Source organism: Pelodiscus sinensis, chromosome 1 (genome assembly GCF_049634645.1).
Source record: "Pelodiscus sinensis isolate JC-2024 chromosome 1, ASM4963464v1, whole genome shotgun sequence".
Classification (NCBI taxonomy): Eukaryota; Metazoa; Chordata; order Testudines; family Trionychidae; genus Pelodiscus; species Pelodiscus sinensis.
This window is the reverse complement of record NC_134711.1, coordinates 6,022,456-6,048,082: the sequence shown is the minus strand read 5'-3', so window position 1 is coordinate 6,048,082 and position 25,627 is coordinate 6,022,456. Positions and strand designations below refer to the sequence as shown.

The window sequence follows — 25,627 nt, the reverse complement described above, 5'->3', positions numbered from 1 at the left end:
AGCTCTATTCTTGTAGATGCAACAGCACAATAGGGTTATAGGAGGTATTTAAATAGGCGGAGGAGGGACATTGGGGACCAGTTCAAACAAGGACATTCTATATGCACGAGTGGCACAGAAACAGCTGTGGGAGGAACAGACAAATGGAGTGCAGGGGAACATATTAAGAGACAAATCTAGGTGTGTGGGAAGGAAGAGGATAGAACATAAGAACATATAAGAACATAAGAACGGCCGTACTGGGTCAGACCAAAGGTCCATCTAGCCCAGTATCCTGTCTGCTGACAGTGGCCAACACCAGGTGCCCCAGAGAGGGTGGACCAAAGACAATGATCAAGCGATTTGTCTCCTGCCATCTCTCTCCAGCATCTGACAAACAGAGGCCAAGGACACCATTTTATCCCCTGGCTAATAGCCTTTTATGGACCTAACCTCCATGAATTTATCCAGCTTCTCTTTAAACTCTATTATAGTCCTAGCCTTCACAGCCTCCTCTGGCAAGGAGTTCCACAGGTTGACTACACACTGTGTGAAGAAGAACTTTCTTTTATTAGTTTTAAACCTGCTACCCATTAAATTAGTTTTAAACCTACTACCCATTAACAGCATGAAATCTGTAGACTTCTATGGAAGGCAATGACAGAATGAAGGATGAACTTCATGGGGTACAGAAGAGGAAAAGAAAAGAGATTCTAAGAGAGAAGGATCACATGGTCAGAGACAAAAACTAGGAATAGGTTACCTTAGTATCTGCCTTTTAGTACACACTGCAAAAGGGTTATGTGGGTGTCATGGAAGCCAATGAAGAAGTGGTTACGATAATCAAAATGGAAAATGATTTTCTAGAGAAGGAGTGGCAAAAGAGTTGCCCTATAACATGTTATCAAGGAAAAAGAGGTATTGTTAACCTCCTGAATGTGAGGAAGGAATTAATTATATAAAAAGGGGGGAATATTCACCTGTAGTTCTGATTACCTTAAAATTTCTTTCCAACACGATTCTCATTTCTAACTCCGCAATCATAGAATCATAGAATAATAGGACTGGAAGGGACCTCAAGAGGTCATCGAGTCCAGCCCCCCTCCCACAAGGCAGGACCAAGCTCCTTCTACACCATCCCTGACAGATGTCTATCTAACCTGTTCTTAAATATCTCCAGAGAGGGAGATTCCACCACCTCCCTTGGCAATTTATTCCAATATTTGACCACCCTGACAGTTAGGAATTTTTTCCTAATGGCCAATCTAAACCTCCCCTGCTGCACTTTCAGCCCATTACTCCTTGTCCTGTCCTCAGAAACCAAGAGGAACAAATTTTCTCCTTCCTCCTTGTGACACCCTTTTAGATATTTGAAAACCGCTATCATGTCCCCCCTTAATCTTCTTTTTTCCAAACTAAACAAGCCCAGTTCATGAAGCCTGGCTTCATAGGTCATGTTCTCTAAACCTTTAATCATTCTTGTCGCTCTTCTCTGTACCCTTTCCAATTTCTCCACATCTTTCTTGAAATGTGGCGCCCAGAACTGGACACAGTACTCCAGCTGAGGCCTAACTAGTGCAGAGTAGAGCGGCAGAATGACTTCACGAGTTTTGCTTACAACACACCTGTTGATACAACCTAGAATCATATTTGCTTTTTTTGCAACAGCATCACACTCTTGACTCATATTCAACTTGTGGTCCACTATGACCCCTAGATCCCTTTCCGCCATGCTCCTTCCTAGACAGTCGCTTCCCATCTTGTATGTATGGAACTGATTGTTCCTTCCTAAGTAGAGCACTTTGCATTTCTCTTTATTAAACCTCATCCTGTTTACCTCTGACCATTTCTCTAACTTGCTAAGGTCATTTTGAATTATGTCCCTATCCTCCAAAGAAGTTGCAACCCCACCCAGTTTGGTATCATCTGCAAACTTATTCCAACAGTTGTATCCCCACCCAGTTTGGTATCAACAGTTGCAACCCCACCCAGTTTGGTATCATCTGCAAACTTAGTATCATCTGCAATGTATTCCAACAGTTGCTTTCATGCTGAACTAGAGAGAAAATCCTGGTGGAAAAGGTATCCTTAGAATAGTGATATCACTAAATTTTCTACTGTATTTTGGTTTTTCAGATTAATATGAGATAGATGCTCATCTTCTAGTTAATAGTTCATTGAGAGCACTGCTAGGTGAAAGCCTGCAAATTCTAAGGCTACGTCTACATCATGGAGCTATTTCAGGATACCAAAAGTATCCCGAAATAGCTATTCCATGTCTTTTGAGCAAGCCCGTTATTTGAAATATAACGGGCTCGCTAGTCCGACGTCCTTGTAAACCTCGTTCCATGGGAGTATGGGATGTTCTGAAATAGTGCTCTATTTTGAAATCTGGCACTGTGTAGATAGCGCCAAATTTTGAAATAAGATATTTCTAAATTAACTCGAAATGAGCACATAATTTGCGTAGATCAAATTGCATAGCTTATTTCGAGCTACAGTTGCAGTGTAGACACACCCAAAGACAGCTGATTATTTCTCAATCATGCCATACTATATATAATTATAGTACATTCTCTTTTAAAATTGTCAGTGCCTTATGGTTTAAAAAAATCCATTCACCTTGGATAGTGAAAGAGTTTAAGGGGAATAGTCACTAGTACTACCTCCCAACCGTGTACCATAGCAAAACATTTGAGATACCATCTTTCAAGAGGAACAAGTAATATGGTTCCAGCTTCATGACAGCCCTATCTCGTCTGAAAGCCATGCCATAATTATCCCCAGTGGCACCTTCTCCATTAGAACCCTCAACACCTTCACATTCTCTCCTAAGGCTAGCTAGAAGAATGTATCACATCATAAGAACATAAGAATGGACATAATGGGTCAGACCAAAGGTCCATCTAGCCCAGTATCCTGTCTTCCAAAAACGGCCAATGCCAGATGCCACAGAGCGAGTGAACAGAACACGTGATCCCTGGGGGGGGAAAAAAAAAACTTCCTTTGGTTAGTTTTAAACCTACAACTTACTGATTTCGTTTGATAACCCCTAGTTCTTATGTTATGGGCATTATTTCCAGAATTCCCATTTTTCCCATGTAATCTATCAGACTCTTCTTAAAAATAAACAAAATGTGTGCTCTACCCCACACACTGTATGTTCTGGTGGCCTTATCCTAGAAGATATTCTTAGTTATGAGTTCAATACTACGCTGTGAATAGTGTACATATAAATACCATATGTACATATGAATACCATGTCTTCTATAAACAAATCTCTCCCTTTGAAGGTGTTCTCAGTATCTATTCATGGTATGTGCCAACAACTAATAAAACCGTGGTTACAAATAGGAATGGGACACTTGAGTTAACGTAACAGTAATACAGAGTAATAGTGAAATGTTCCTCATCAAGCTGCTGGGCTGAGACCCTGAACAGAAAAACTATTACAAGGATGCTGGGTGACAAAGTTTGAAAACAATGGTTTTGTATTATCAAATTTTCTACTCTGACCACTGCTAATCACCTTTATTTCTACTATGTTGCAAGTGATCATAAATTATTGTCACTGATCAGGTTTTAAAAAATAGCTTTACCCTGTCTACAATAAGTAATCACATTCTGCTTTAGGCTATGTAGCCCACTTCAAATTCTGAAATAATCATCTACAGAGACTCATTTTTCTATTAAAATGATGAATGGGATAAATGAGGTATGCAATAAACACTCGTTTGTAAACAGACTTCTGTTCTCTCGTGGACGAACACCTTATCTCACTGGGTATATATCTGCCCTCTGGTATTTTCTAGTTACATTATCCCCCTGAAATATGGTTAGTCTAAGACTGTTAGGAAAGAGTAAAAAAGATCAGATATAAACTCTATGGAAAACAGGGAATTTCCTCTTAGTAAAGGTAACAAATTGAAGACAGGTAAAAACAAACAGATCACTAAAGCAAATGTGGCATGGCACAGAAGGTACATAGAGTGATTTAGAGCCCAAGAATGTCCAGGAGAACATCTGAGCATCAAGCCACAGAAAAGGAAGACATTATCTTTGAATAAAAAGAATTCATTTGAGACAATGGGTCAAATTCATTCCTAATGTAACTCCACCAATCTCAGTGCTAGTAAATCAAGGGAAGTATTTGGCCTACTGATTTCAGTGTTCAGAATAAAAAGGGAAGCATTATACCTCTCACATATGATTTTGCTGGGCAAATATCCAATAAACTGATTAGTGCATTCTAACCACAGAAATGATTATTTTAATACACATGTTTTGAAACAAAGGGAAAAATGACTTAATCATTTAATTAAGTAACACTTGTTCCCATTTTAACATTTGAACAATACATGCAGCCAACTTACAAAATACATACAAGTGTGGATGAGGATCCAAAATGATACTCATCATCAACTGTTAATGTTATGGTTAAAGCAAATGGACAGAATAATGTTTCTTCACTCTTTGATAGGAAATGAGACTATAATGTCACTGACAGCTCAATAAAACTGTTTTCCAACATGTAAGGGCTTAATGACAGCTCATTTCAGCCCAGGTAGTGAAGCAAATATGTTAACAGCAAATGCCAGGTCATTATAAGGTAACAGAAATATGCACTTTGGTTATCTATAGATTTTTTTTTCCTCCATACTCTCCATATCTCACCCTGACACTCATGATTCAAGTGATGGAATGTCAATAAGCTATTTGTGGCAAAGTTACCACATTTAAAACCACACAATAAGAGGAAGCCCATTTGGTCTGCACACAATTTTGAGATGAAGAAAGAAAAAGATTTTAAAATAACATATGCCTCTAAAAAGAAAAGTTTTCGTTCATTGAGAACCCTGCTATCAAGAATGCTAATTGAGAATTCTCTGCATCCCAGGCCACTACACTGGGGCCCAACCTACAGACGCACTTGCCAGGAAAGATGACACCAATGCCAAAACTAAATCTTTTGAGAGTAAAATAAAAAATAAGACAATTAAGCCTTTCTTCAAGAACACAACCCATGGGGAACAGACAATGGAATGACAAAATAAAAACAAAAGAGATAAAACAAAACTATTTTTGATCTTTTATCTAGAGATGTTAAAATGTTTATTTTCACAAATGTGTAACAGCTGAAATTGCATGGGTAAGGCCCACTTCATCAGATAACTTGGAATGGAAATAATCTAAGATGTATACAACAGCAAAAGAAGTACCTGTCAAGTGTAGGACCCGTGTTAATGAAGCTAATTAATGAATGGGATATGTCCCATTCATAGCTTTTGATGTAAAAACAGAGAAGCCAACAGCAGGGGAAATTGCTTTATACTGTGTTAACCAGTTAACCTCTTTATTCAAGCCCAGGGTAACAGTCTCAAATTTGTAGATAAATTCCAGTTCTGCAGTCTCTCTCTGTAATTGGGTGGTGACACTCCTTTGTAGAAGAATGGCTACTTTTAAATCCATGACTGAGTAGCCAGGTAGGATAAAATGTTCCCCTCTGGTTTATGTGTATTAATATTTCTGATGTCTTATTTGTATCTACTTATCCTCTCTCAAAGAGACCGTCTGGTTTGGCCAATATATATATGGCAGAGGGGCATTGCTGGCACTCGGTGGCATATATCACATAATATTTACGTTTTTTTATTCTATTAAAACAATTAAGCATCAGCAATAGCACTATTGCCATATGCAGTAATTTACAAATAATATGGAAAGACTTGTTCCACTGATCTTACATTCCACATCAAGTGAGATAAATTAAAAAGGTTCAACTATTTGTATAGTATCAGAGGTTTTCACATGACTGTGTATCAGACATAAATATGGCCCTTGCCTTAAAAATATTATTATTTATCCAAATTAAATGCATACCAGCATCTACATATGAGGTGTGAGAGAGGGGTCAACAGAGTAAACTGAGCAGCAAAGGACAGAGTAGTAGCTTTTAAAATAAAATGTAAAGGACAGTGAGCATTACTTAGTACCCGAGAATGCAGCAGATTGTCCATTGCCACACATTTAAATAGTCTGCATTTACTTTTATCATCATTTGAAAAATGGCCAAGGAGACATCTGACACAGAATTCAGAGAGTTGACTTCTATACCCAAGCACGAAATCTGTGCCACGGACAATTGGACAGGCTGCCTCTATATGCAAGGCACCCATACAGCACAGAACCATCCCAAGTTCCACACAATGGTGCCTTCACCACCAGAAGGCAGTGAGAATCTCTGAATGAAGACCCACAAGAAAAAAAACTGCTTAATTTCTTTTTAAGATCATTCCATTCCCTCTCTTCCTAACAAGCAATGCTTGTGTTGCGTCTTCCCCTGACACTACACGTGAAACAAATTCTCGACCTCTAGCCAGTAAATATAAAATTAGCCAACAATGAGTTCTTGATTGTTTCACCAAGCATATGGGGCTGATACAATCTTGGCTAAGTTAATTCTAAGAAAGAAAAGTGACATTTCTGAAAAATAGCCTGTTTTTTAAAATTTGTGATAAGGAAAGCTTCAGTGTTCAGAATTTCCTGAAAAAAAATAGGCCTTTTTTCACTTGCAAGCATCAAGTTTTGTTTTATTTTTTGTACACAGGAAACAATGTCTGTCTCTCTCTCTCTCAACAAGATAAATAAATGAATTACAGAACCAAGTAACAGAGACAAGAAGCCATGCAAAACACCCTCCAAAGCTCTGTTCAGCTACGGCTGTAGTTCTCAACTGGTGGTCCATGGCGACTTTTTCGGTGGTCCACAGGAACATTGTCCAAAGTCACATGGTGTGAGCAGGCACCACCATTAGGCTGTTTTATGCCGTGTTCACAAGCACGCGGCACATCATCCATAGCGTCACCTGCTGGAGGAATTCTTGGATCTGAAAAATGATTTTGCGACTCAAGACGTGTATCAGCAGTCTACCATAGAGAAAGTTTGGGCCAAGATGACCGGGAGTTACCCAAATCTGTCAGCACACGCAGTCAGATTTCTTTTGCCATTTGCATCAACTTACATGTGTGAAACTGGATTTTTGTGTCTGTTGCACGTTAAGTCCAAACAGAGGAATCGGTTTGCAGTGGAAAGTGATATTTGTTGTGCATTATCAAGTACCACTACAAACATTGAAAAGCTTGTCAGTGTGAAGAGAATCCAAAAATCTGTTAGTAATAAATAAATTTCAAACAAAAATGTTCCTTGTCTGCTCTTTTTTTAACCATGTCTCAAAAAGGAGGTGGTCCACGAAAATTTTTTGATTGGCCTAGTGGTCCATGGACCGAAACGAGTTGAGAACCACTGAGCTAGGGTAACAGCAACCTCTTGGCCTGTGCAAGTTTGAACAATTTACTCTAATTTGCCATGTGTGTTACACAGATTGAACATTTAAAATATTTGAACATTTAAAATATTTCAGCTGTACTTTAATCTTCTCAGACATGAGCTGACTGTCTTTTAACAGTTCTCAGAAAATGAAAGTCTCCATGATTATTTTTGAAGATTATTCACATACCTATTTCCACACAAATGAACAATTCCATTGATTTCAATGGGAATGATCATATGAGTGAAGTTTAACCAAATACATTAGTTTGCAAGATAAAGTCTTTTTTTTTTTCAAGCTGAAAAAATCCAAATCTATTGGTTCTTTGGTTATGCCCCCCCAAAAAATTTTTTTTAGCAAAATGGAGCTTTCAAGCCTCAAACAATTATCATGGGGATTTCTTTCTGAGAACTACAAAGGCAGACACAGTGATTGATGTGGGAAGCTACAAATCCAACAATTTGAAATGGACAACAATCTAAGATGTCAATTTTCAGAGAAAAATAAACTGCAATATTTCACAACGAAGATGTCATCAGAGAGGTTTTAAATATAATCTCTGATGAAATACAGTTCTTCAATACAGACTTTTTCAATAAGCTGGCATTGAACTTTAGGGACTAACCATGAAAATTACACGCACACACATGCTATTTCAGACTCCAGTATAAATAAAATGAAAAAAATTATATCTTGGAAAGACAGTAGGACTGTTCTAAGTTTTCTGGAGTGATGGACCCTGGCTTCACCCCTTGGCCTGCCCCCACTTCATCCCTTCCACCAACCCATTTCTTCCTGCCCTGCCCCATTCTGCCCTCTCTCCTGAATATGTCCTGCTCTCAACTCCTCCTCCTAATCCCTCAGTACCTCCTGCAAGCCACAGAGTAGTTCATCATGGCAAGCAGGAGGTGCTGGAAGGTAAAGGAAGGAACTGATTGGTGGGGCCTGCCAGTAGGTGGGAAGCGCTCAGGGAGGAGCTAATTGGGGGGGTGGAGGTGGGAGGAGAGTCAGCATCCTCTTTTTTTTCCCCCATGGGTGCTTTAGCCTCGGATCTCCCATAGAGTTGGTGCCTATGTCTTTTGAAAATTTAGTATCAGTCAAGATTACAGTCGATAATACTGTTAATGTATCTTCAATTATCACAAAGTATAAAATAATTCAATATAACAATCGAACCTGATCTCCAAACCCATAAATATAGAAAATGAACCAGATTCTTAGTAAAGATATTTGAACACTCTCCCCGCATAAAGGTTTTTGCCCAATAAGCGACATCCTAGTAACTCTAAGAAAGGACTGCATGGTTTAAAGAAGCTGCTCCTTTACGGATTGTGATATTAACAAAGCAACAAAAAGAAATCATCTGATAATCATATTTGCTAAAGAGGAAAAGTGCTATTGAAGAAACTTTCTACTTCCCTGTCTTTTACATGAGTTTACAAAAAAAAAATGTAGGACACTGACACTTGTTTGAAAACCTTCACGTTGACATAAAAAACGTTGTTGCACTTACAAAATGTTGTGTCTTCAGGCGTTCCTCTTCTGTCACAGCTCTCTCTCTAAGAATGGCTCTAGTCAAATGCTCATTTGAAGCAGTCCGCTCCCGCTCCAGAATTTTGCCAATTTCATCACGTACATACTTTTGATCTTGTTTCAATCTACATAAAAAAGGGTTAAAGTATTTAGAATGGAAATATATTGCCAAATAGCTTGAATGGACAAACACATCATTAAAAGAGTACAGTAGTTGTGTTAAAATATTACTAGCTTTCAGAGATCACTACAGGCAGTCCGAGGGTTACGCGGATCCGACTTATGTCGGATCCGTACTTACGAACGGGGCTTTTCTCGCCCCGGAGGACGCGGGAGGCGGGACCGCCCAGACGTGCCACGGTCCCGCCACCCGCGTCCTCCGAGTCGAGAAAAGCTGCTCCGCGTCTCCCTGGTCTGCTGGGGACCCTCCCCCCAGCAGATCAGGGAGAAGCGGAGCAAGCCGCGGAGGACCCGGGCAGGGGGACCGCCCAGACGCGCCGCGGTCCCACGGGGTCCTCCGCGGCTTTGCTCCGCGTCTCCCTGGTCTGCTGGGGGGGGGGGGGGGGCCAGCAGACCAGGGAGACGCAGAGGACCCGGGCGGCGGGACCGCGGCGCGTCTCGGTCCCGCCGCCCACGTCTCCCCTAGTGCTCCCTGCCCCTCCGCTCCCCTCCACCCCCTCCCCCCCCGCAGCAGACCAGGCTTTTCTCGGGACACCTGTGGTAGAGCAGCTGGGGCACTGCCGGTTGGTCCCGCAGCGCCGCTCTTGGTGCTACTGGACCAACCCGGCAGCACCCCAGCTGCTCTGCCCCAGGCGTCCTGATTCAGCCGCTGCTGGTCAGTTTCAGCAGAGGCTGAATCAGGACGCCTGGGGCAGAGCAGCTGGGGTGCTGCTGGGTTGGTCCAGTAGCGCCGAGGAGCGGCGCTACTGGACCAACCCAGCAGCACCCCAGCTGCTCTGCCCCAGGCGTCCCCAAGTCAGCCGCTGCTGAAACTGACCAGCGGCTGACTACAGGAAGCCCGAGGCATAGTTGCGGGAACCTACCCGGCAGCGCCCCAGCTGCTCTGTCCCAGGCGTCCAGATTCAGCCGCTGTTGAAACTGATCAGCGGCTGATTCCAGGAAGCCCGTGGCAGAGCAACTCTGCCTCGGGCTTCCTGTAGTCAGCCGCTGGTCACTTTCAGCAGCGGCTGAATCTGGATGCCAGTTCCGACTTACATACAGATTCAACTTAAGAACAAACCTACAGTCCCTATCTTTTACGTAACCCGGGGACTGCCTGTACATACGCAATATCAATGCCACAGGTTATATATTGAGATAGACACACACATATCCCTGACATCCATCAATATGAACAATCTCCAACATTTCTCAATATCAACATCTCTCAGTTACATGGATATATAAATTCAATATCCCAACATCATACCCAAAACTTAACAGCATTACCTCTGAAATTAAGCAAGACAAGGAATAAAGCTAATTAAAATCTCATGCTTAAAATCTACATACTCTGTATTGTTTTTTAAAGGAATTCTTGTTCAAAAACTCTCAACTCTATTCCTTTCTGTCACTGATACACTTTATTACTTTTGGGAAGGTCCATCTTAGTGTATTCACCTGCAAAAAGGCCTTAACAACTATGTTGACATTCTTAAAAGTTGGAAAGTGACCTGACAGCATTAAATGAAAGGAGCTATTTGAGTGAAAATTATTATTATTCCCAGAACTTCAATATTCATTACATTAGCACAGGGAGTCTTTAACACAAGCAGAATGTAATATCACAATCCTTAACATTAATGGAAATGTTTATAATAATATTTTTATTAAAATACATGTATACGTTACACATATGTGCAAATATATTTTATATCATTTAGCCAGTAAAACACCAGCTTTGTATATATTCCCAAGCCAAACACAGAAGTCAATATCTACAAGTTCATCACTGGCAATGGAATATCAAATACTGTTTTAATAGGCTTTAAAAAAAAAAAAAGAGTGAAAGAGGCAAGGTGTCAGAATTTCCACTGAACGTACAAGTTATCAACAGAGCTCCCGAGAACAAATTATGCTGTGCAGGGTCACTTTATGAAAGGTACCAGAATTACAGTATATTAAAGTCTTCCCCAAGGAAAATGTTTAATAAAAAGTTTAAAATGGGTGGAGATTGGAAGGGTGGGAGAAGGCAGTTAGAATGTGTGTCATTTTTGTGCTCAGACACAACCCTCTGAAACACATCAACCAACTGGGAGTTTTTATAAAGTTTATTAAGCAGCATCTTCAATTACTCCAGCAAAAAGATTATGCAGACATGGACCAAATTCCATTAAGTGATTTCCCAAGGTCCCCCAAATTATTCTAGCAGCATCAATGCATTTAATCTATCGCACAATCAATGATGCAGTCAAAACACACACGAGTTTTCCTTTAGATTACAGAAACATTGTTTCACACAAAGAGAAGCAGTGTCAAAATAGAAGTCTCAGTAGTTCCTTCATTTCAGAAGAAAGTAGAAGCAGCACTTAAGACTTCTCAGAGTATACCCTCCCACCCCGATCACCTATTTCGGATTCTATTCTTTGCCGTTCAAGATGCGAGTCCTCTTTTTATACATTACACCCACTGGTACTATAATTCACAAATTGCTATACTTAGAAAAGATGTAATTTTCTTTATTTTTTTAAACATGGGCTTTTTAGCTCATATTCATGTTCCTTCATTTTTTTTATTTGGCATTAGGCCACTACCTACAGAATTATGTGCCTTGATGTGGTCTCCTCTTAATCTTTTTTCCAAAGAGCAGAAAGTCCATTTCCTTAAACCTTATAAATAAGTGCCTTGAATATGAAAAAGTTCCTTTCTATTATTGCCAAAACTCTGCATGCCCATATGAACGTGGTTTAGGGACACCCTGAGACGTATAGGCTACTCATTTGACAACCTTTGCCCAAAAACAAAATACGTTCGCAAAAATAACAAACAATGATGTGAATGAGCTACTGTGTACCATCATACTCCAAATGGCACCATTAATGAGAAATAATATCTGCATCCTCCCCAAGGTTGTTTACACACTTGCATAAATGTTGAGGGCAGTCAATCGTCAAATATTGTGAGGTAGATAAAGGTTTATTTGTTTGGGATGATTGTTGTTTTGGTTTTTTTAAGGAAGTAGAAGAGGGGTGGGAAATAATTTTTGATGGGGGGGGCACCAAGATTTTGGAAAGTGGTCGAGGGCTGCACTCTTCCATTATATTAATAGAAATGCAGGGTCTGGGAAGGAGGTTGGATGCAGAAGGGAGGTTGGGGTAAGGGACTGGGGTGCAGGAGGGAGACTGGAGTCTGGGAGGGAGTTGGGATAAAGCAGGCTGTTGTGACCTAGGGCAGGGGACTGAAGTGCAGGGGCCTGGGATGTGACCTAGAATAGGAAAGGATTGTGATCTGGGGCAGGAGACTAGGGTGCCAGATCTGGAAGGGGGTATGTGTGTAAGAGGGGGATAGAGGGATGGGTTGAAGGAGAGGGGGGCAGAGAGTTGGGGCAGGAAAGGGCTGCGGTGCCAAAAGCAGGCTGCGGCCAAGAGATTTACTTGTCAGCTGCCAATCTAGCCTGCTTGCCTACAGAGCTTAAAATGTTTCCCAGCCTGCCTGGCCATGTGCTTCATGAATAACTGAGTCTAGGAGAGAGGGCATGATTCTTCTTAGCAGCCTGTTATTCCAACAAGCCGCTCCCATTGGCTGATTTCTGCCACACACCGGCCAATGGGAACGTGCTGGGGGTGGAGCAGCTCCTAAAACTTCCCTCCAGTTTTAAAACAAACGGAGCCCTGTATGGCGTGGGGTTGCAGGGCAAGCTGAGGAGCCTGCCTGGGGCTCCCTGCCGCCTCTGTGGGCTGGATCTGGTGGCTTAGCGAGCTGGATTTGGCCCGCTGGCCAGATTATGCCCAGGCCTGAATTAGAGGAAGGAGAAAAATAAGCAACATTTTCTATACGGCTTCATCAAATTTGACACTCAGTAAGAGAGACAGTAATTATTTTCATCTAGAAAATACATGCATCAGAGAATCATACAATTACAGAAATGATGTTCCTTCCAAATCTTTGAGAGGTCATCAAGTCCAAAACCCTTGCATCGAAGCCGGACCAAGTATACCTAGGCCACCCCGAAAGGTGATTGTTCAACCAGTCCTTGAAAAGCTTCAATGTGGGGGATTCCATAGCTTCACTCGGAGTGCTAGTCCAGAGTAAAGATGTTAAAATGAGGTTAACTGACTAATCGATAGGCACTTGCACATTCCTCCTTTGAAGTGTCCGCTGGGGCTCTTGTACATTTCAGAGGAGGAATGCGGAACTTCACGTACAGCCTGGGGCCAGCGGGAGGTCCCACTGACTCCGGGCTATACACGGGTGCCTGCTTTGAAATGCACAAGAGTCCCCAGCAGGGGCTCTTGTGCATTTCAAAGCCACGGAGCCCGGGTTCAGTGAGGGACTTTGAGTGCTGAATGCTGCATGCTACTAGAAACCTGGGGTCAACTGAGGACTCCCCAGCTGACCCCAGGCTCCGCGCAGCACTTCCCCAGAATCGGCCCCAAGTTCTCGGGAAGTGCCTCGCGGAGCCCTGGATCAGTTGGGGAGTCCCCAGGTGACCCCAGGCTCCATTGCACCTTTGAAACGCGCAGAGGTGGCATTTCAAAGGAGCAGATGCCCTGCAGCAGCTGTGCCTTTGAAACGATGCCTTGGACTCCCCAGCTGATCCTGGATTCTGGGGAAATGCCGCTGGGAATCCCCAACTGACCATGGACTCCAGGGCAGCTGCCTGTTTGAAATGTTGCCTTGGGGTTTCAAAGCAGCAGAGCCCGGGTTCTAGGGAAACGCCGCTGGGAGTTCCCAGCTGACTGTGGATTCCAGGGCAGCTGCCCGTCAGAAACATCACCTTGGGGTTTCAAAGCGGCAGCGCCACACAGCTGTGCAGTGCCTCCACTTTGAAGTACCCCTCCCCCCTGCTTGCTGCCTCTATCTCAGTGTTTCCCAATTGGTGCTCCGCGGAACCCTGGGGTTCTGCAAAGCAAAAGTAGGCGTTCCGCAAAGAGCCGGCACTCCCTCACCCGCTCGGAAAGAGAGAGCGCCGGCTAGCCAGATTCTTAAAGAAGCAGCACGCTTGTTTCTGCTTCCTCCCTGGTGATGCAGAGGTGTAGGGAGGCGGGGGCAGAGGGAACAGTTGCTCCCGGCCATCACACTAGGGAGGTGCCAGAGAGGTGACTCCACATGACCCACAGCAGGGAGGGAAGCACTTCCCCTTCCCAAAGGAGCCAGCACGCGCTGCCTGAACAGTTGGGGCTGTGGCACCTGGCAACTTAGTCCCGCCTCCTTTCTGCATGGTGCGGGTGGAGGACAGGAGACCCGGGTGTTCGCAACTCTGACTGGGACTCCCTGCGCCCTTCTCCCTCCACAGGACGGCATCGCGGAAGTAAGTTGCTGGAATGCAAGAGCCCCTGCTGCTCAGGCAGCGCGCACGCCAGCTGTTTGGGGAGGGGAAGTGAAGTCGCATACTTCCCGGAACCCAGAGGTGATGCAGGATTACCCACCCCAGTACCCAGCAGGACCATGTCCCTGACCCCAGCATCCTGCCCCAACACCCTGCCACCTGTTCCAGCACCCTCTCCCTGGCCCCAGCACCCACTAGCACCGTGTCCCCTGCCCACACCAGCACAGCTGGGACCACATTAATGAGGCTTGGGGTTTTTTTTGCATCTCACTTGTGTGGCCCCAACTGACTTTTCTGTGAGTCTGTGTCCCCTGACTCAAAACAGATTCCTCACCCCTCTCATAAATAAAGACAATGCTAAAACATTTTGCGTTGACATAATATTTTATTTAAAAATGAAGCATGGCCAACATGCCCCCAATTGGGGCGAAATCCCCATCTCACTGCAGCATCATAACACTCCTGCACCACCTGACCCCAAATCTAAGCCTATCATACACTGGAACCCCCTGTCCTGAGCCTCTCACATTCCCAAACTCCTGCATCCCCACATCCTCAGTCTTCTGCCACAACACTCCTGCACCATCCACACATGGCAAAAGTGTCCTGAGCCCATCATACTCACAGTCTCCTTGCCCTGAGCCCCTCACATATCCAACCCAAACTCCTGCACCCTCACATCCACAAGCCTGTGATTTGCTCGGCACCCCAACCTTCCACCTGAGCCCAACACTCTCCAGCCTGGAGCCCCCTCCACAAGCCAGCATCCCCTTCTCCTGCATCCAAATTCCCTCCCAGAGCTTGCACTTCCCAAACCCAAATCCCTCATCCCCACCCCAGAGCCCACACCTCCTGTCTCAACCCAGTGAGAGTCTATAAGGAGAGGATGGGGCCACAAAGAGGTGGGGTTTTCCATGGCCAAATAAATTTGGGAAACACTGCTCTATATTATAGAGGCAGCAAAGGGGGGGAGGCAGGAATCAACTAGTCGACTAATCAAAAGACTATCCGATAAGCAAATGCTTATCAGATAGTCGACTAGTCTTTAACATCTCTAGTCCAGAGGTCAACTACCATTATAAATTTCTATTGACATGCCTATTCTACAAAATTCTTTGACCGTCTTTGGTGTCATGTCCCCTGAGAAAGCTCAGCAATAACTGTTTATGTCTTGTTCTTTCATCATAAGTGACTTTTCAAGCCCCCTCTAACCTTTTAGTTGATTTTCACCAATTGTCCAGCATGCCCATAACTTTGGCACTCAGCACAGAAGTGAATACAATATTTCATGAATAACAGCTCTACAACTAGACCTGTACCACGTACCTGCTCCATGATTAGAGTTCTATTTGCTGCCAATTGGTATTGCAAATAATCTAAATTTGCTGTTAATATCAAATCCAGCTCTTTTTAAATTGTGATAATACTGAAATCCTTATTAAATGATACTGGCAAAAAGAAACTAATGAAAGCTGGCAAGAAAATAGTATCTGCCCCAAACCTAGTTCATGTAAACTGAAATACTTCTCACAATGCATACCTGAAATTACTTGAAACTGTTCTTAGCTTTCTGAAACACTTGTTGGAGTTAACTATGATTTGGAGGCAGTGGCAGCATCAAGTTTTATTTATCAAAAAAAAAATTCAACATTTCAACTTATTTAAATTCACTATGGTATTAAGCAAAGTAGTACACTTTTAATGTAATGTAAACTTCACTTATTTGCATTATGTAATTGAGTGGCTTGTAGGAGCCTAATGAAACAAATACAAGTCAGCTCTATCCTAAGATTTCAAACACACGCTTGCATCAACTTACAATAGTTTTCTTGCTTGACATTATGAACTCATTTTACTGGCATGCAGTACAAACTGCACCTGAATAAGAGTAAATACTAACTAAATCTTCAATTATGATTTATATTACTAACCATTCAAAAGCACAAAATCCAGACTTGTGATTTATATTCAGATGCACAGTTACAGATCACACCTTGTCAGTTAAATCTAATAATCAAAGAATTCTAAATAGACTTTGTACAATGAAAAATTTAATTACACAAAATGGAGGACTCAGTCTAATATCTGAGGTATTTAAGAAGGATAGTCCAATTTGCTTCTGGAGACAAAAGTTACAACATAAAAAGGGGAAAAAGGCAAACTAAAATCTCACACTGCTCATTTATATTCGGGGAAAAAATAAATTTAGAAGTCTGAACCAGCAGTCAAGACTGCTTGGTATACATTTTTAAAAAGAAAAATTGATAATTGGTAATTCAGCATAATAATTACACTATACAATATTGACCAACTCAAAATGTACTGCTTTTCAGTCACATTACTTCATTCCGTAAAACAAAAGGAACAGAAGTGAGTCTATCACTTTACCCCTGTAACTGGCTGAAACTCCATGTTACGTACTAAAGGAAATTTTTGTGGATTGAGATTTAGAACCAACTGCTTTAATATTATTTTATGTTCTCAGTTACGATACAGCATAAAATTACATGAATGAGGTTTGTACTCCAATGTAAAGATAAACTCCTCCTGCATTTCTTCAGTATGTTCCCACATAAGGATCTCAAAGCTCTTCATAGTAATTATGACAGTAATCAGTACTGTCCACATTATACACTTTAGGAGACTAAGATATACAGAGATTAAGTAACCTACCAAGGTCACCCAGTAAGTCAGTCTCTGGCAGAGCTGAAAGTCTACATCAGATGTCATGACATCCATGCTTCAACTGTCTGATATCTGGCCTCACTCCGTTAAATCAAATATGCAGCAACAACAGCTATGCCCCCCAAAGCATTATCAAACTTATTTTATTATGATAAATGTGACATAGAACCCCCATATTTTCTTTGAATATGGATAAGCTTAACTCAAATATGCTTCTGGAGAGCTTATAATCACCTGAGCATGTATATTCTGTTTGTGTGCATATATATTCCTGTATTTAACGTTAGAAATGTGAAATTTAAACCTGTTTATATGTCTACATGTGTTAATAAAGGCCAGGAGTAGTACTCAAAGAACTTAGCAACCCTGTACTGAGTGGGTTGCTAAGGCTGCCTAGACAGCCCACCAGCTTGAGAACAGTCCTCCCCCCACCCCCGTTCACTGGGACCACCTGGGCTGCCGTAGCCTTTTGACTGACCCAATACATATGCCACTGATCTGTAAATAGTCTTGCCTTTCCTGTAAGACTGGACTATGGGTTGTCAAGACGTGTGGCCAGGCCACCTGATACCTGAACTCATTTTGGATGTGGTACTTCTCCGTGGGAGTGTAAAAGGGTTGAAACTGAACACAAAGTATTCTTTCCAGAGCTGCGCTGCTCCCAGTGTTTGTGTTGCTCCGGTGTGGGCTGTGACCCCAAGGCTGTGCCTTTGCTGGGGGAAACCAGAGGTTCTGGCTCAGAAGGACAGGCTAGTTGAGCATCCAAGAGGGCAGGTAGGCAGGCTTAGTGGTATGACAGCCCACCAGGCAAGAGTCTCAAGGGGATCTCAGTGACTGAACTCATCACAATGAGAAGGAAAAAAAACATATATTTATATGGAAGTCAAGTTAAAAGGTATATTTTCTAAGAAGACAGGGAGATGTTAATCATGTCATTACTACTCAAGAAAAGACAAAACAGTGCTTGCAGCTTTCTTGCTTTTGTAGGCTAAAAGCTGAGGAGGGTCGAAGTGTGGTGGGCAGGGAGAGTGTCAGATTCCAGCAGGTGTTTAGGTATCTAAAGTCTTGACTGGGGAAAAGCATCATTGATGCCAGCGTATGGTGTGTCTGACACCAGAGGCTTAACAGCTGTTTGTTCCTACAGTCAAAGCAAAAAGCAGGAGACCTGTTGCCCTATACATCTGGACTAAAATATAAGTGTGTATGCATATGACATTACCAGTATGCACCATTCACACTGCCTATAACAATAGGCAGTAAGCTTACAATATCAATGTAAAATTATATTGTATATATATTTCTAGTACTTATGTGGCCTGAATTGGCCTGTCTTTCTACTAGCTTATTCACTTATGCTAGTACTTTGCAAAGCTGAAGTAAACTTTAGCATTAGGAAATAGAAAACTTCAGCTCAGAGTACAAACTGGGGAAGTACCTTCATGGACCAGAAGCTGGGAATGAACATCAGGGAATGAAACTTGATGATTACTGGTTCTGTTCATTCCCTATGGGATATCTGCCATTGGCCACTGTCAGAAGACAGACTACTGGGCTGACTTGACCTTTGATCTGACCCAGTATGGCTGTTCTTACGCTTTTATGAACAATACCTGGAAGGCTCGTATGCAAAACAGACAAGGAAGTTACAGAAAAGCAAGTTAAGAAACCGGTATCAACTAGTGGTTAAGATTTTAGTGACATGCAAAGACTTTTTATTACAGGCAGTCCCCGGGTTACGTACAAGATAGGGACTGTAGATTTGTTCTTAAGTTGAATCTGTATCTAAGTCGGAACTGGCATCCAGATTCAGCCACTGCTGAAACTGACCAGCAGCTGACTACAGGAAGCCCGAGGCAGAGTTGCTCTGCCCCAGTCTTCCTGGAATCAGCCGCTGATCAGGTTCAACAGCGGCTGAATCTGGACGCCTGGGACAGAGCAGCTGGGGTGCTGCTGGGTTGGTCCCCGCAGCGCCGAGGTGCGGTGCTGCGGGGACCAACCCGGCAGCACCCCAGCTGCTCTACCCCAGGCGTCCCCAAGTCAGCTGCTGCTGAAACTGATCAGCAGCTGATTCCAGGAAGCCCGGGGCAGAGCAACTCTGCCTCGGGCTTCCTATAGTCAGCCGCTGGTCAGTTTCAGCAGCAGCTGACTTGGGGACGCCTAGGGCAGAGCAGCTGGGGTGCTGCTGGGTTGCTCCAGTAGCGCCGCTCCTCGGCGCTACTGGACCAACCCAGCAGCACCCCAGCTGCTCTGCCCCAGGCGTCCTGATTCAGCCGCTGCTGAAACTGACCAGCAGCGGCTGGATCAGGACGCCTGCGGCAGAGCAGCTGGAGTGCTGCCGGGTTGGTCCAGTAGCGCTGAGAGCGGTGCTGCGGGACCAACCGGCAGCACCCCAGCTGCTCTACCACAGGTGTCCTGAGAAAAGCCTGGTCTGCTGGGGGGCGCACTAGCTGCGCCCCCCAGCAGACCAGGGAGACGCAGGCAGCAGGACCGAGACGCACCACGGTCCCGCCGCCCAGGTCCTCCGCGGCTTTGCTCCACGTCTCCCTGGTCTGCTGGGGGGGAGGGGGCGGCCAGCAGACCAGGGAGACGCGGGGCAGCTTTTCTCGCCTCGGAGGACGTGGGCGGCGGGACCATGGCGCGTCTGGGCGGTCCCGCCGCCCGCATCCTCCGGGGCGAGAAAAGCCCCGTTCCTAAGTACAGATCCGACATAAGTCGGATCCGCGTAACCCGGGGACTGCCTGTACTTGTAAAGCTTGCTACAAACACTACTAACTGAAACATGTCACTTGGGAAGCAAGCTTGGATAAGGCGAATTCACCAATGCTGCACGAGACTGTATCCTGGAAACTGCTACTATGTTGAACAGGGATGCAAAGCCTGCCCCTGCACCTTAGTCCCTTCCACACCCCAACTCCCTCCCCCAAGTCACCTTCCAAACCCTCTGCACCCCTCCTGCCCCAGGTCACAACTCCCTCCCAGACTCTGTACCCCCTTCTACAGCCTTCCTCCAGGCCAGAATCCTCTCCTGCACCCCCACTCCCTCCCTAATCCTAAACCTCCATCTCCTGAGGCAGGTCACAATCCCCTCCTTCACCCAAACTCCCTCTCAGGCCTCACACCGTCTCCTGCACCCCAGTCCTTTACCCCGTGCACCCTTCTGCACCCAACCTCCCACCTAGACCCTACACCTCCTCCACAGAAAAGTGCAGCCCTTGACCGCTTTCCAAAATCTTGGACTGGCCCCCCCCACCAAAAAGTTTTACCCACTTCTGGTCTACATCATCCCTGACAGATGTCTGTCTAACCTGCTCTTAAATATCTCCAAAGTGATGGAGATTACACAACCCCCTAAGCAATTTATTCCAGGATTTAACCAGAGTTAGATACCTGGCCTATCTAATATCCTGGAACAGACATAGCTACAATTATACTGGCATTTTCATTAGAAAAGTTCAGTACAGGTTGGACTTCCTTGGTCTGGCACTCTTGGGACCTGACCAGTTCCATATCAGGGATTTTGCCAGAGCAGGGGAGGTCATATCTGGCTTCTCTGCTACTGGCTTCCCCAGCCCTGGATCACCCACCAGCCTCACTGCCCTGCTCGTCTCCCCACCTCCTTCCCTGCTATGCCGGGCAGCCCAGCTCTCTGTGCACCGAACTCCTGGCCCTGCTGGGCAGCCCCACTGGATTGTGCTTGGCTGCCCAGCTGCGTTGCGCCAGGCAGCCCAGCAGTGGGGACCCAGCCGCCAGGCCTCCACTGGGACTCTCTGATCCTGGAAGACACGTGGTCCTGCCACAAGACAGATGTTGCTGGACCAGAGAGTCCCGGATTATGGAGGTGCAACATGCAGTAGCAAGAAAAACTTAATCATGACAGGATTTGAACACCTGACTCCATTTGATATTTCAAGTCTGAGATTTAGACCAGTGAGCCATCCCTTCCCATTTATAAAACATTTTGTTTAGATGTGGAAAAATTCTTCCAATAAATCTGTTATCAGGTCGCTGTATTCAGTTTGGTACATTTGAAAGTGACTTTTCAGTAGCCATTGAAAGAGTTCTTGTTGTCTCAGATTCCCCAGGCAGGCAAGGACTGGAGATACCATGGAAGAAATGCACCCTGGCTAGTGCAGGCTGTATGTCCAACAGCTCTTGAGCATCCTGTCAGCGGATTCAACAACTGCACTGATCTGTTGCAAAAGATCATGATCCAAGTCTACAATGGGAAGTATGCCCCCCCACTGGCCTAAGAAGGGTTAAATCCAGTCCTGGGAGCGGGCTGGTGGTGTGGCACAGGCAGCTGAAGCAGACAGCAGTCAATTAGGGTCCAGCTGAGGGCTGTATAAATAAGAGTTCCTGAAAGGAGAAGACTCACTCACTCTTGCTCCAGCTGTGGATCAAGAGGGACCTAGCTGCCAGGGAAGCTAAAGGCTTCTTGACACAGGGCAGGGCTGGGGAGGTCTGGCCAGGCAAACTCCCAGGCTGAGGCCTTGCTCTCAAGGCCTGAAGAGTATTAGGGCTGCAGGCGGCAGCCAGGGCAGTAGAAGGCGGCAGGTCCACACTAGGGATATGAATGAGTAGTCGACTAGTTGATTAACTGATAAACCTTGGGCAGCCTCCCGCAACCCTTTCCCTGCCAACACCGCAGCCTCTGTCCATAGGGAGCTTATGCCTCCCCGCCCCCATGGACAGGGACTGCTGCCTCTATATCAGAGGTAGCAGAGTGGAGTGGCAGGCAGCCAGTCTACAAGGGGAACTGATTTTTAAACCGGCTCCCCTCACAGACCAGCTCCTGCTTCACACCCTACACTGCTGCCTCTGACAATTTGTAGATTGTATTCTAAATTTTTACTTGAACACGTAAAGACTCCAAGAGCATTAGTGAACTGGATTCATTGACTGTGCTTGCTAAGCACATTACAATGATTACCAGATCTGTTACTTTCATGAGCTGGAGACAGAAATGCTGTTAATTATACAATATTAGACTATGATATAGCACTGAAATCCTGCACAGCATGAACCATGTTAGCTAAACTAACAAAATGAATAATTTAACTTAGTCATAAAGGATTCACTCTACTACCTTCATTCTTTATCTCCGAATATCCATGTCTGACACTCCTAAAATTACAGTTAGAGGTGCTGAAGATTAGCATATTCACTACTATAAAAATATAATCCAGGGACAGCAGCAAAAATACTGAAAGGTTCAAAGATTACTATAGTATTGCACATTTCCACCCCACCAGTCACAATGAATTACAGAGACTGTAACTGGAAACACAATGAAATATTAAAAACAAATGGCAGGTTTTTACATATTTTAAATTAGTTGTTACATCAGATGACAGACTAAATATTTTCTTTTAGGGAAATAATTGTATAACTCCAAGGCTATAGCAAAAGCTATGAAGGGAGCAAGCAAACTGATGATCATAGGGATCCAGAATAAACCCTTTCCAATACATCTAATATTTAAACTGTGTCCCTTTTCATCACATGATCTACCAAAGTTTACATATTTCCTGGTTTACAGGCCAGGCCACGAGCAGCAAAACCATTGTCACCCTCCCTCTGCAGAAGGCAGTAATCAAACAATGCAAGTTGATCCTAGGAATCTAAGAGTATTCCCCAGGGTAGAGAGATACTATATCACAATCACCATATAACAAAGAATACTTTGACATCGTACGGGACACCTTTGCATTGTGTTATGAGATGCAAGAGGTATTTTGTTGAAAATAAATATTCATTTCATCCAGCTTTTATCGTATTTCACTCTGCGTCACCAGCAAGTTTGTGTGGTATTTCCTCAAATCAGAATGCTTACACCCACCAAAAACTCTATTGGAACATGTTTATTGGCAAACTTATTTTTTTGCTTAGTTTGACATGAGCAAGATTGTTAATGTATTTTGACAGACTTGCATAACATCCTAAAATGTTTTGAACAATGCAGTTTAGACCATGATGCAATATTAATGAATGAATAATGTTCCTGAATACTGGGTTTAATATTTAATAAGTCTGAGTGCAGGCTGCATGTGCCGCAGAAAGATGTGGTTGGAAATCACTACAGCTGTCAAGGACAAGAAAAAAGGCTACAGACTCCAAGAAAACCTTTCACCTAAACTTAAGCTGGGGTCTGAGAAGTATGCAATTTATGTTTCTTCAACTGAATTTATAGTAACTTATCATTATTCATCAGACCAAAAAGTTTATTCAGTGCCCTTCATTAACACTTAAATTATCTAAAATTCTCCTGTCTGTGCAAACAAAGAATATGCAGGGTGAGGGAAGAGACAAATTATCTCAGGGCTTAAAATTAAACTCCATTTGAAAAGGATTGCAAAGGACTATTGCTTACTAGAAGTCAGGACAATTCACGTACATGACATATAGAAGGCTATACTAGAGCCCAACAATGAATTCATCCCAAATAATTCTATTACTTAAAAATTATGTTTTTAAAGGCATTTTGGTGCCTTTAAAAAGTTAGAAAGCATCCTATCTGTACTCATATGTAAATTATTGAATTTGCACAAAGCTTTGTATGGTATGGATAAAAACACCAGTCTGTTTTGCTGCTTTTCTGTTGACAATACTAACAGTAATTGCTTTCTTCAAAAAAATCTCTGCCTGATTTAATTTCTAAACCCAGTATTAGAGGCCATACAAGTGTTCACAGAAAGTGTCAGACTTTACTGCATAACTGATATATATAATGATATAACTTGAAAATCACATTCACCTGAAATGTATGTACTACAGTTACAAATACTTGCTGTCATGTGACAAATTGTGCAAGAAAGTTGTTTCCTCCAGTTTTCTTTGTTCATTTGACAGAGTCAGTTTCACTATTCTCTCTATTGAGTAGTTAGTCCTTAAACCCCTTTCTGAATTTTTTATAAACCATCAACAGAAAACCTGTATACACTTTTCTTTACAGATATAAGTTTAAAAAAAATCAGGCCAAAACTATTTAAAAATTAGTCTATAACAGGGTTTCCCAACCTATGGGTCAGGACCCAAATATGGGTCACCATTACATTTCAAAAAGGTCACCACGTGTCTCCCCAGGTGGCTCTGCTCCCCCCGTTTTTGAATTGCCTTGGGTCAACAAGTCTTCCTGAATTGTCAAAACAGGTGCCCATCTGGAAAAGGTTGGGAACCGCTGGTCTATAAGGTGCCCCAGGACTTCTTCTTAAGACTAACACGGCTACCCCTCTGATATTTAAAAGATGTTTTACTATGATGATTTATTTTTAAAGGAAGTCCAGTTGAAAAAAAAACACAAGTGTACCTATAAAACAGGGGAGGGGAATCTCAGGGCTGGGGGTCAGAGATGGCCCCAGCTTGCCTGGATCTGGCCCCTGAGGCTAAGGCCTCCCCCCAGCATTGGGGAGCCTGTGCTGGTGCTCCAAAATCTAGTGGGCTGCGTCCCCTTAGTCTCTGGTGTGAGAGGGGAATGTGTCCTGACTTCTCAGGTAGGGCCCATATCAGTGAGGGGGTTGTTTGGTTTGGTTTGAGGTTTGCTTCGGGGTTTGCTTCTCACTTATGTGCATCCCCCAAGTGATTTTTCTGTGGGGCAGTGGCCCCCAACCCAAAAAAGGTTCCTCACCCCTGCTATAAAATATTCTGAAGCTTTTGATTGTACATTCCATTAAAATGTCTTCATATTAGCGGTTATATTCAACATCCCTTGTGTAACTCTATGGAATATATTTCAATAGATTGTGTGTCATTTCAGCCATGTAACTCTCACTGAAGTCATTGGGATTTGTATGTTGCATGGCTAGAAGTCCATGCAATACTTTGAACAGTTACAACATATTTAACAGACCACCAACCAAATTCACAGATGTGAAAAATGCCTCATGGACAATGAAATCTGATCTCCCCATGAACTCTAGCTATCGTGGGAGGGAGTACTGTCACCCTGAAGGCAGTACCAGGACAGGCGTGAGAGTGGAATGGAAGGGTGGGGCTGTCACTTTTGAAAGGGGCACAGGGCCAGCCTTACAAATAGGTAATATGGGTGCTTGGACATGGGGGGGGGGGGGGGGGGGAGCGCTGTGGTCACACTACACAAAGCCAGCCCAAGGCCTTCAACCCCCAAAACACTGGGGAGGGGCAGATCTGCGGGCACCCCAGGGCTGGGTCAGACCCTCATGCACTACTACTTGAGAAGTATGGGTGGAAATACCAATCATGTCACCCTCACTTCTATGCTGCTGCTGGTGGCAGCAGTACCGTCAGAGCCGGACACCAGGCCAGCAGCCGCTGCTCTCCTGCCATCCATCGCTGAAGGCAGGGCTGCTACCAACAAGGGTGATTGTACCATAGTCTCAATCACCCTTGTTGGTAGCAGCCCTGCCCCCACATGATCCCTTTTGGTTCAGGCCTCCTATGGCTACAACACTGAAATTATAGATTTAATTATCTGAAACTGTGTAATTTCAAGTTTATTTTAAAATCCTATGACCAGTGTTCCCTCTAAACTGCATGGCAACACAGCTTCACAAGTAATTAATCAGCTGGGCCCAGTCAGTCAGCTCAGTGCACAGAGCTCTAAGCCTCTGACTGGGCACAGCTGACATATCACCTGTGAA

The 25,627-nt window shown here is 43.8% G+C and overlaps 1 protein-coding gene across 2 annotated transcripts in view; it reads right to left on the bottom strand.

Annotated features, from left to right (window-relative positions):
- The window catches only part of CHCHD3 (coiled-coil-helix-coiled-coil-helix domain containing 3), a 268,328-nt gene that overhangs the window by 171,359 nt on the left and 71,342 nt on the right, over nucleotides 1–25,627 (bottom strand). For both annotated transcript variants that reach the window (XM_006120346.4, XM_025183231.2), the window contains exon 4: nucleotides 8,820–8,964. In XM_006120346.4, coding sequence (XP_006120408.1) covers nucleotides 8,820–8,964 — 145 coding nt within the window. The remainder of the gene's footprint in view (nucleotides 1–8,819; nucleotides 8,965–25,627) is intronic.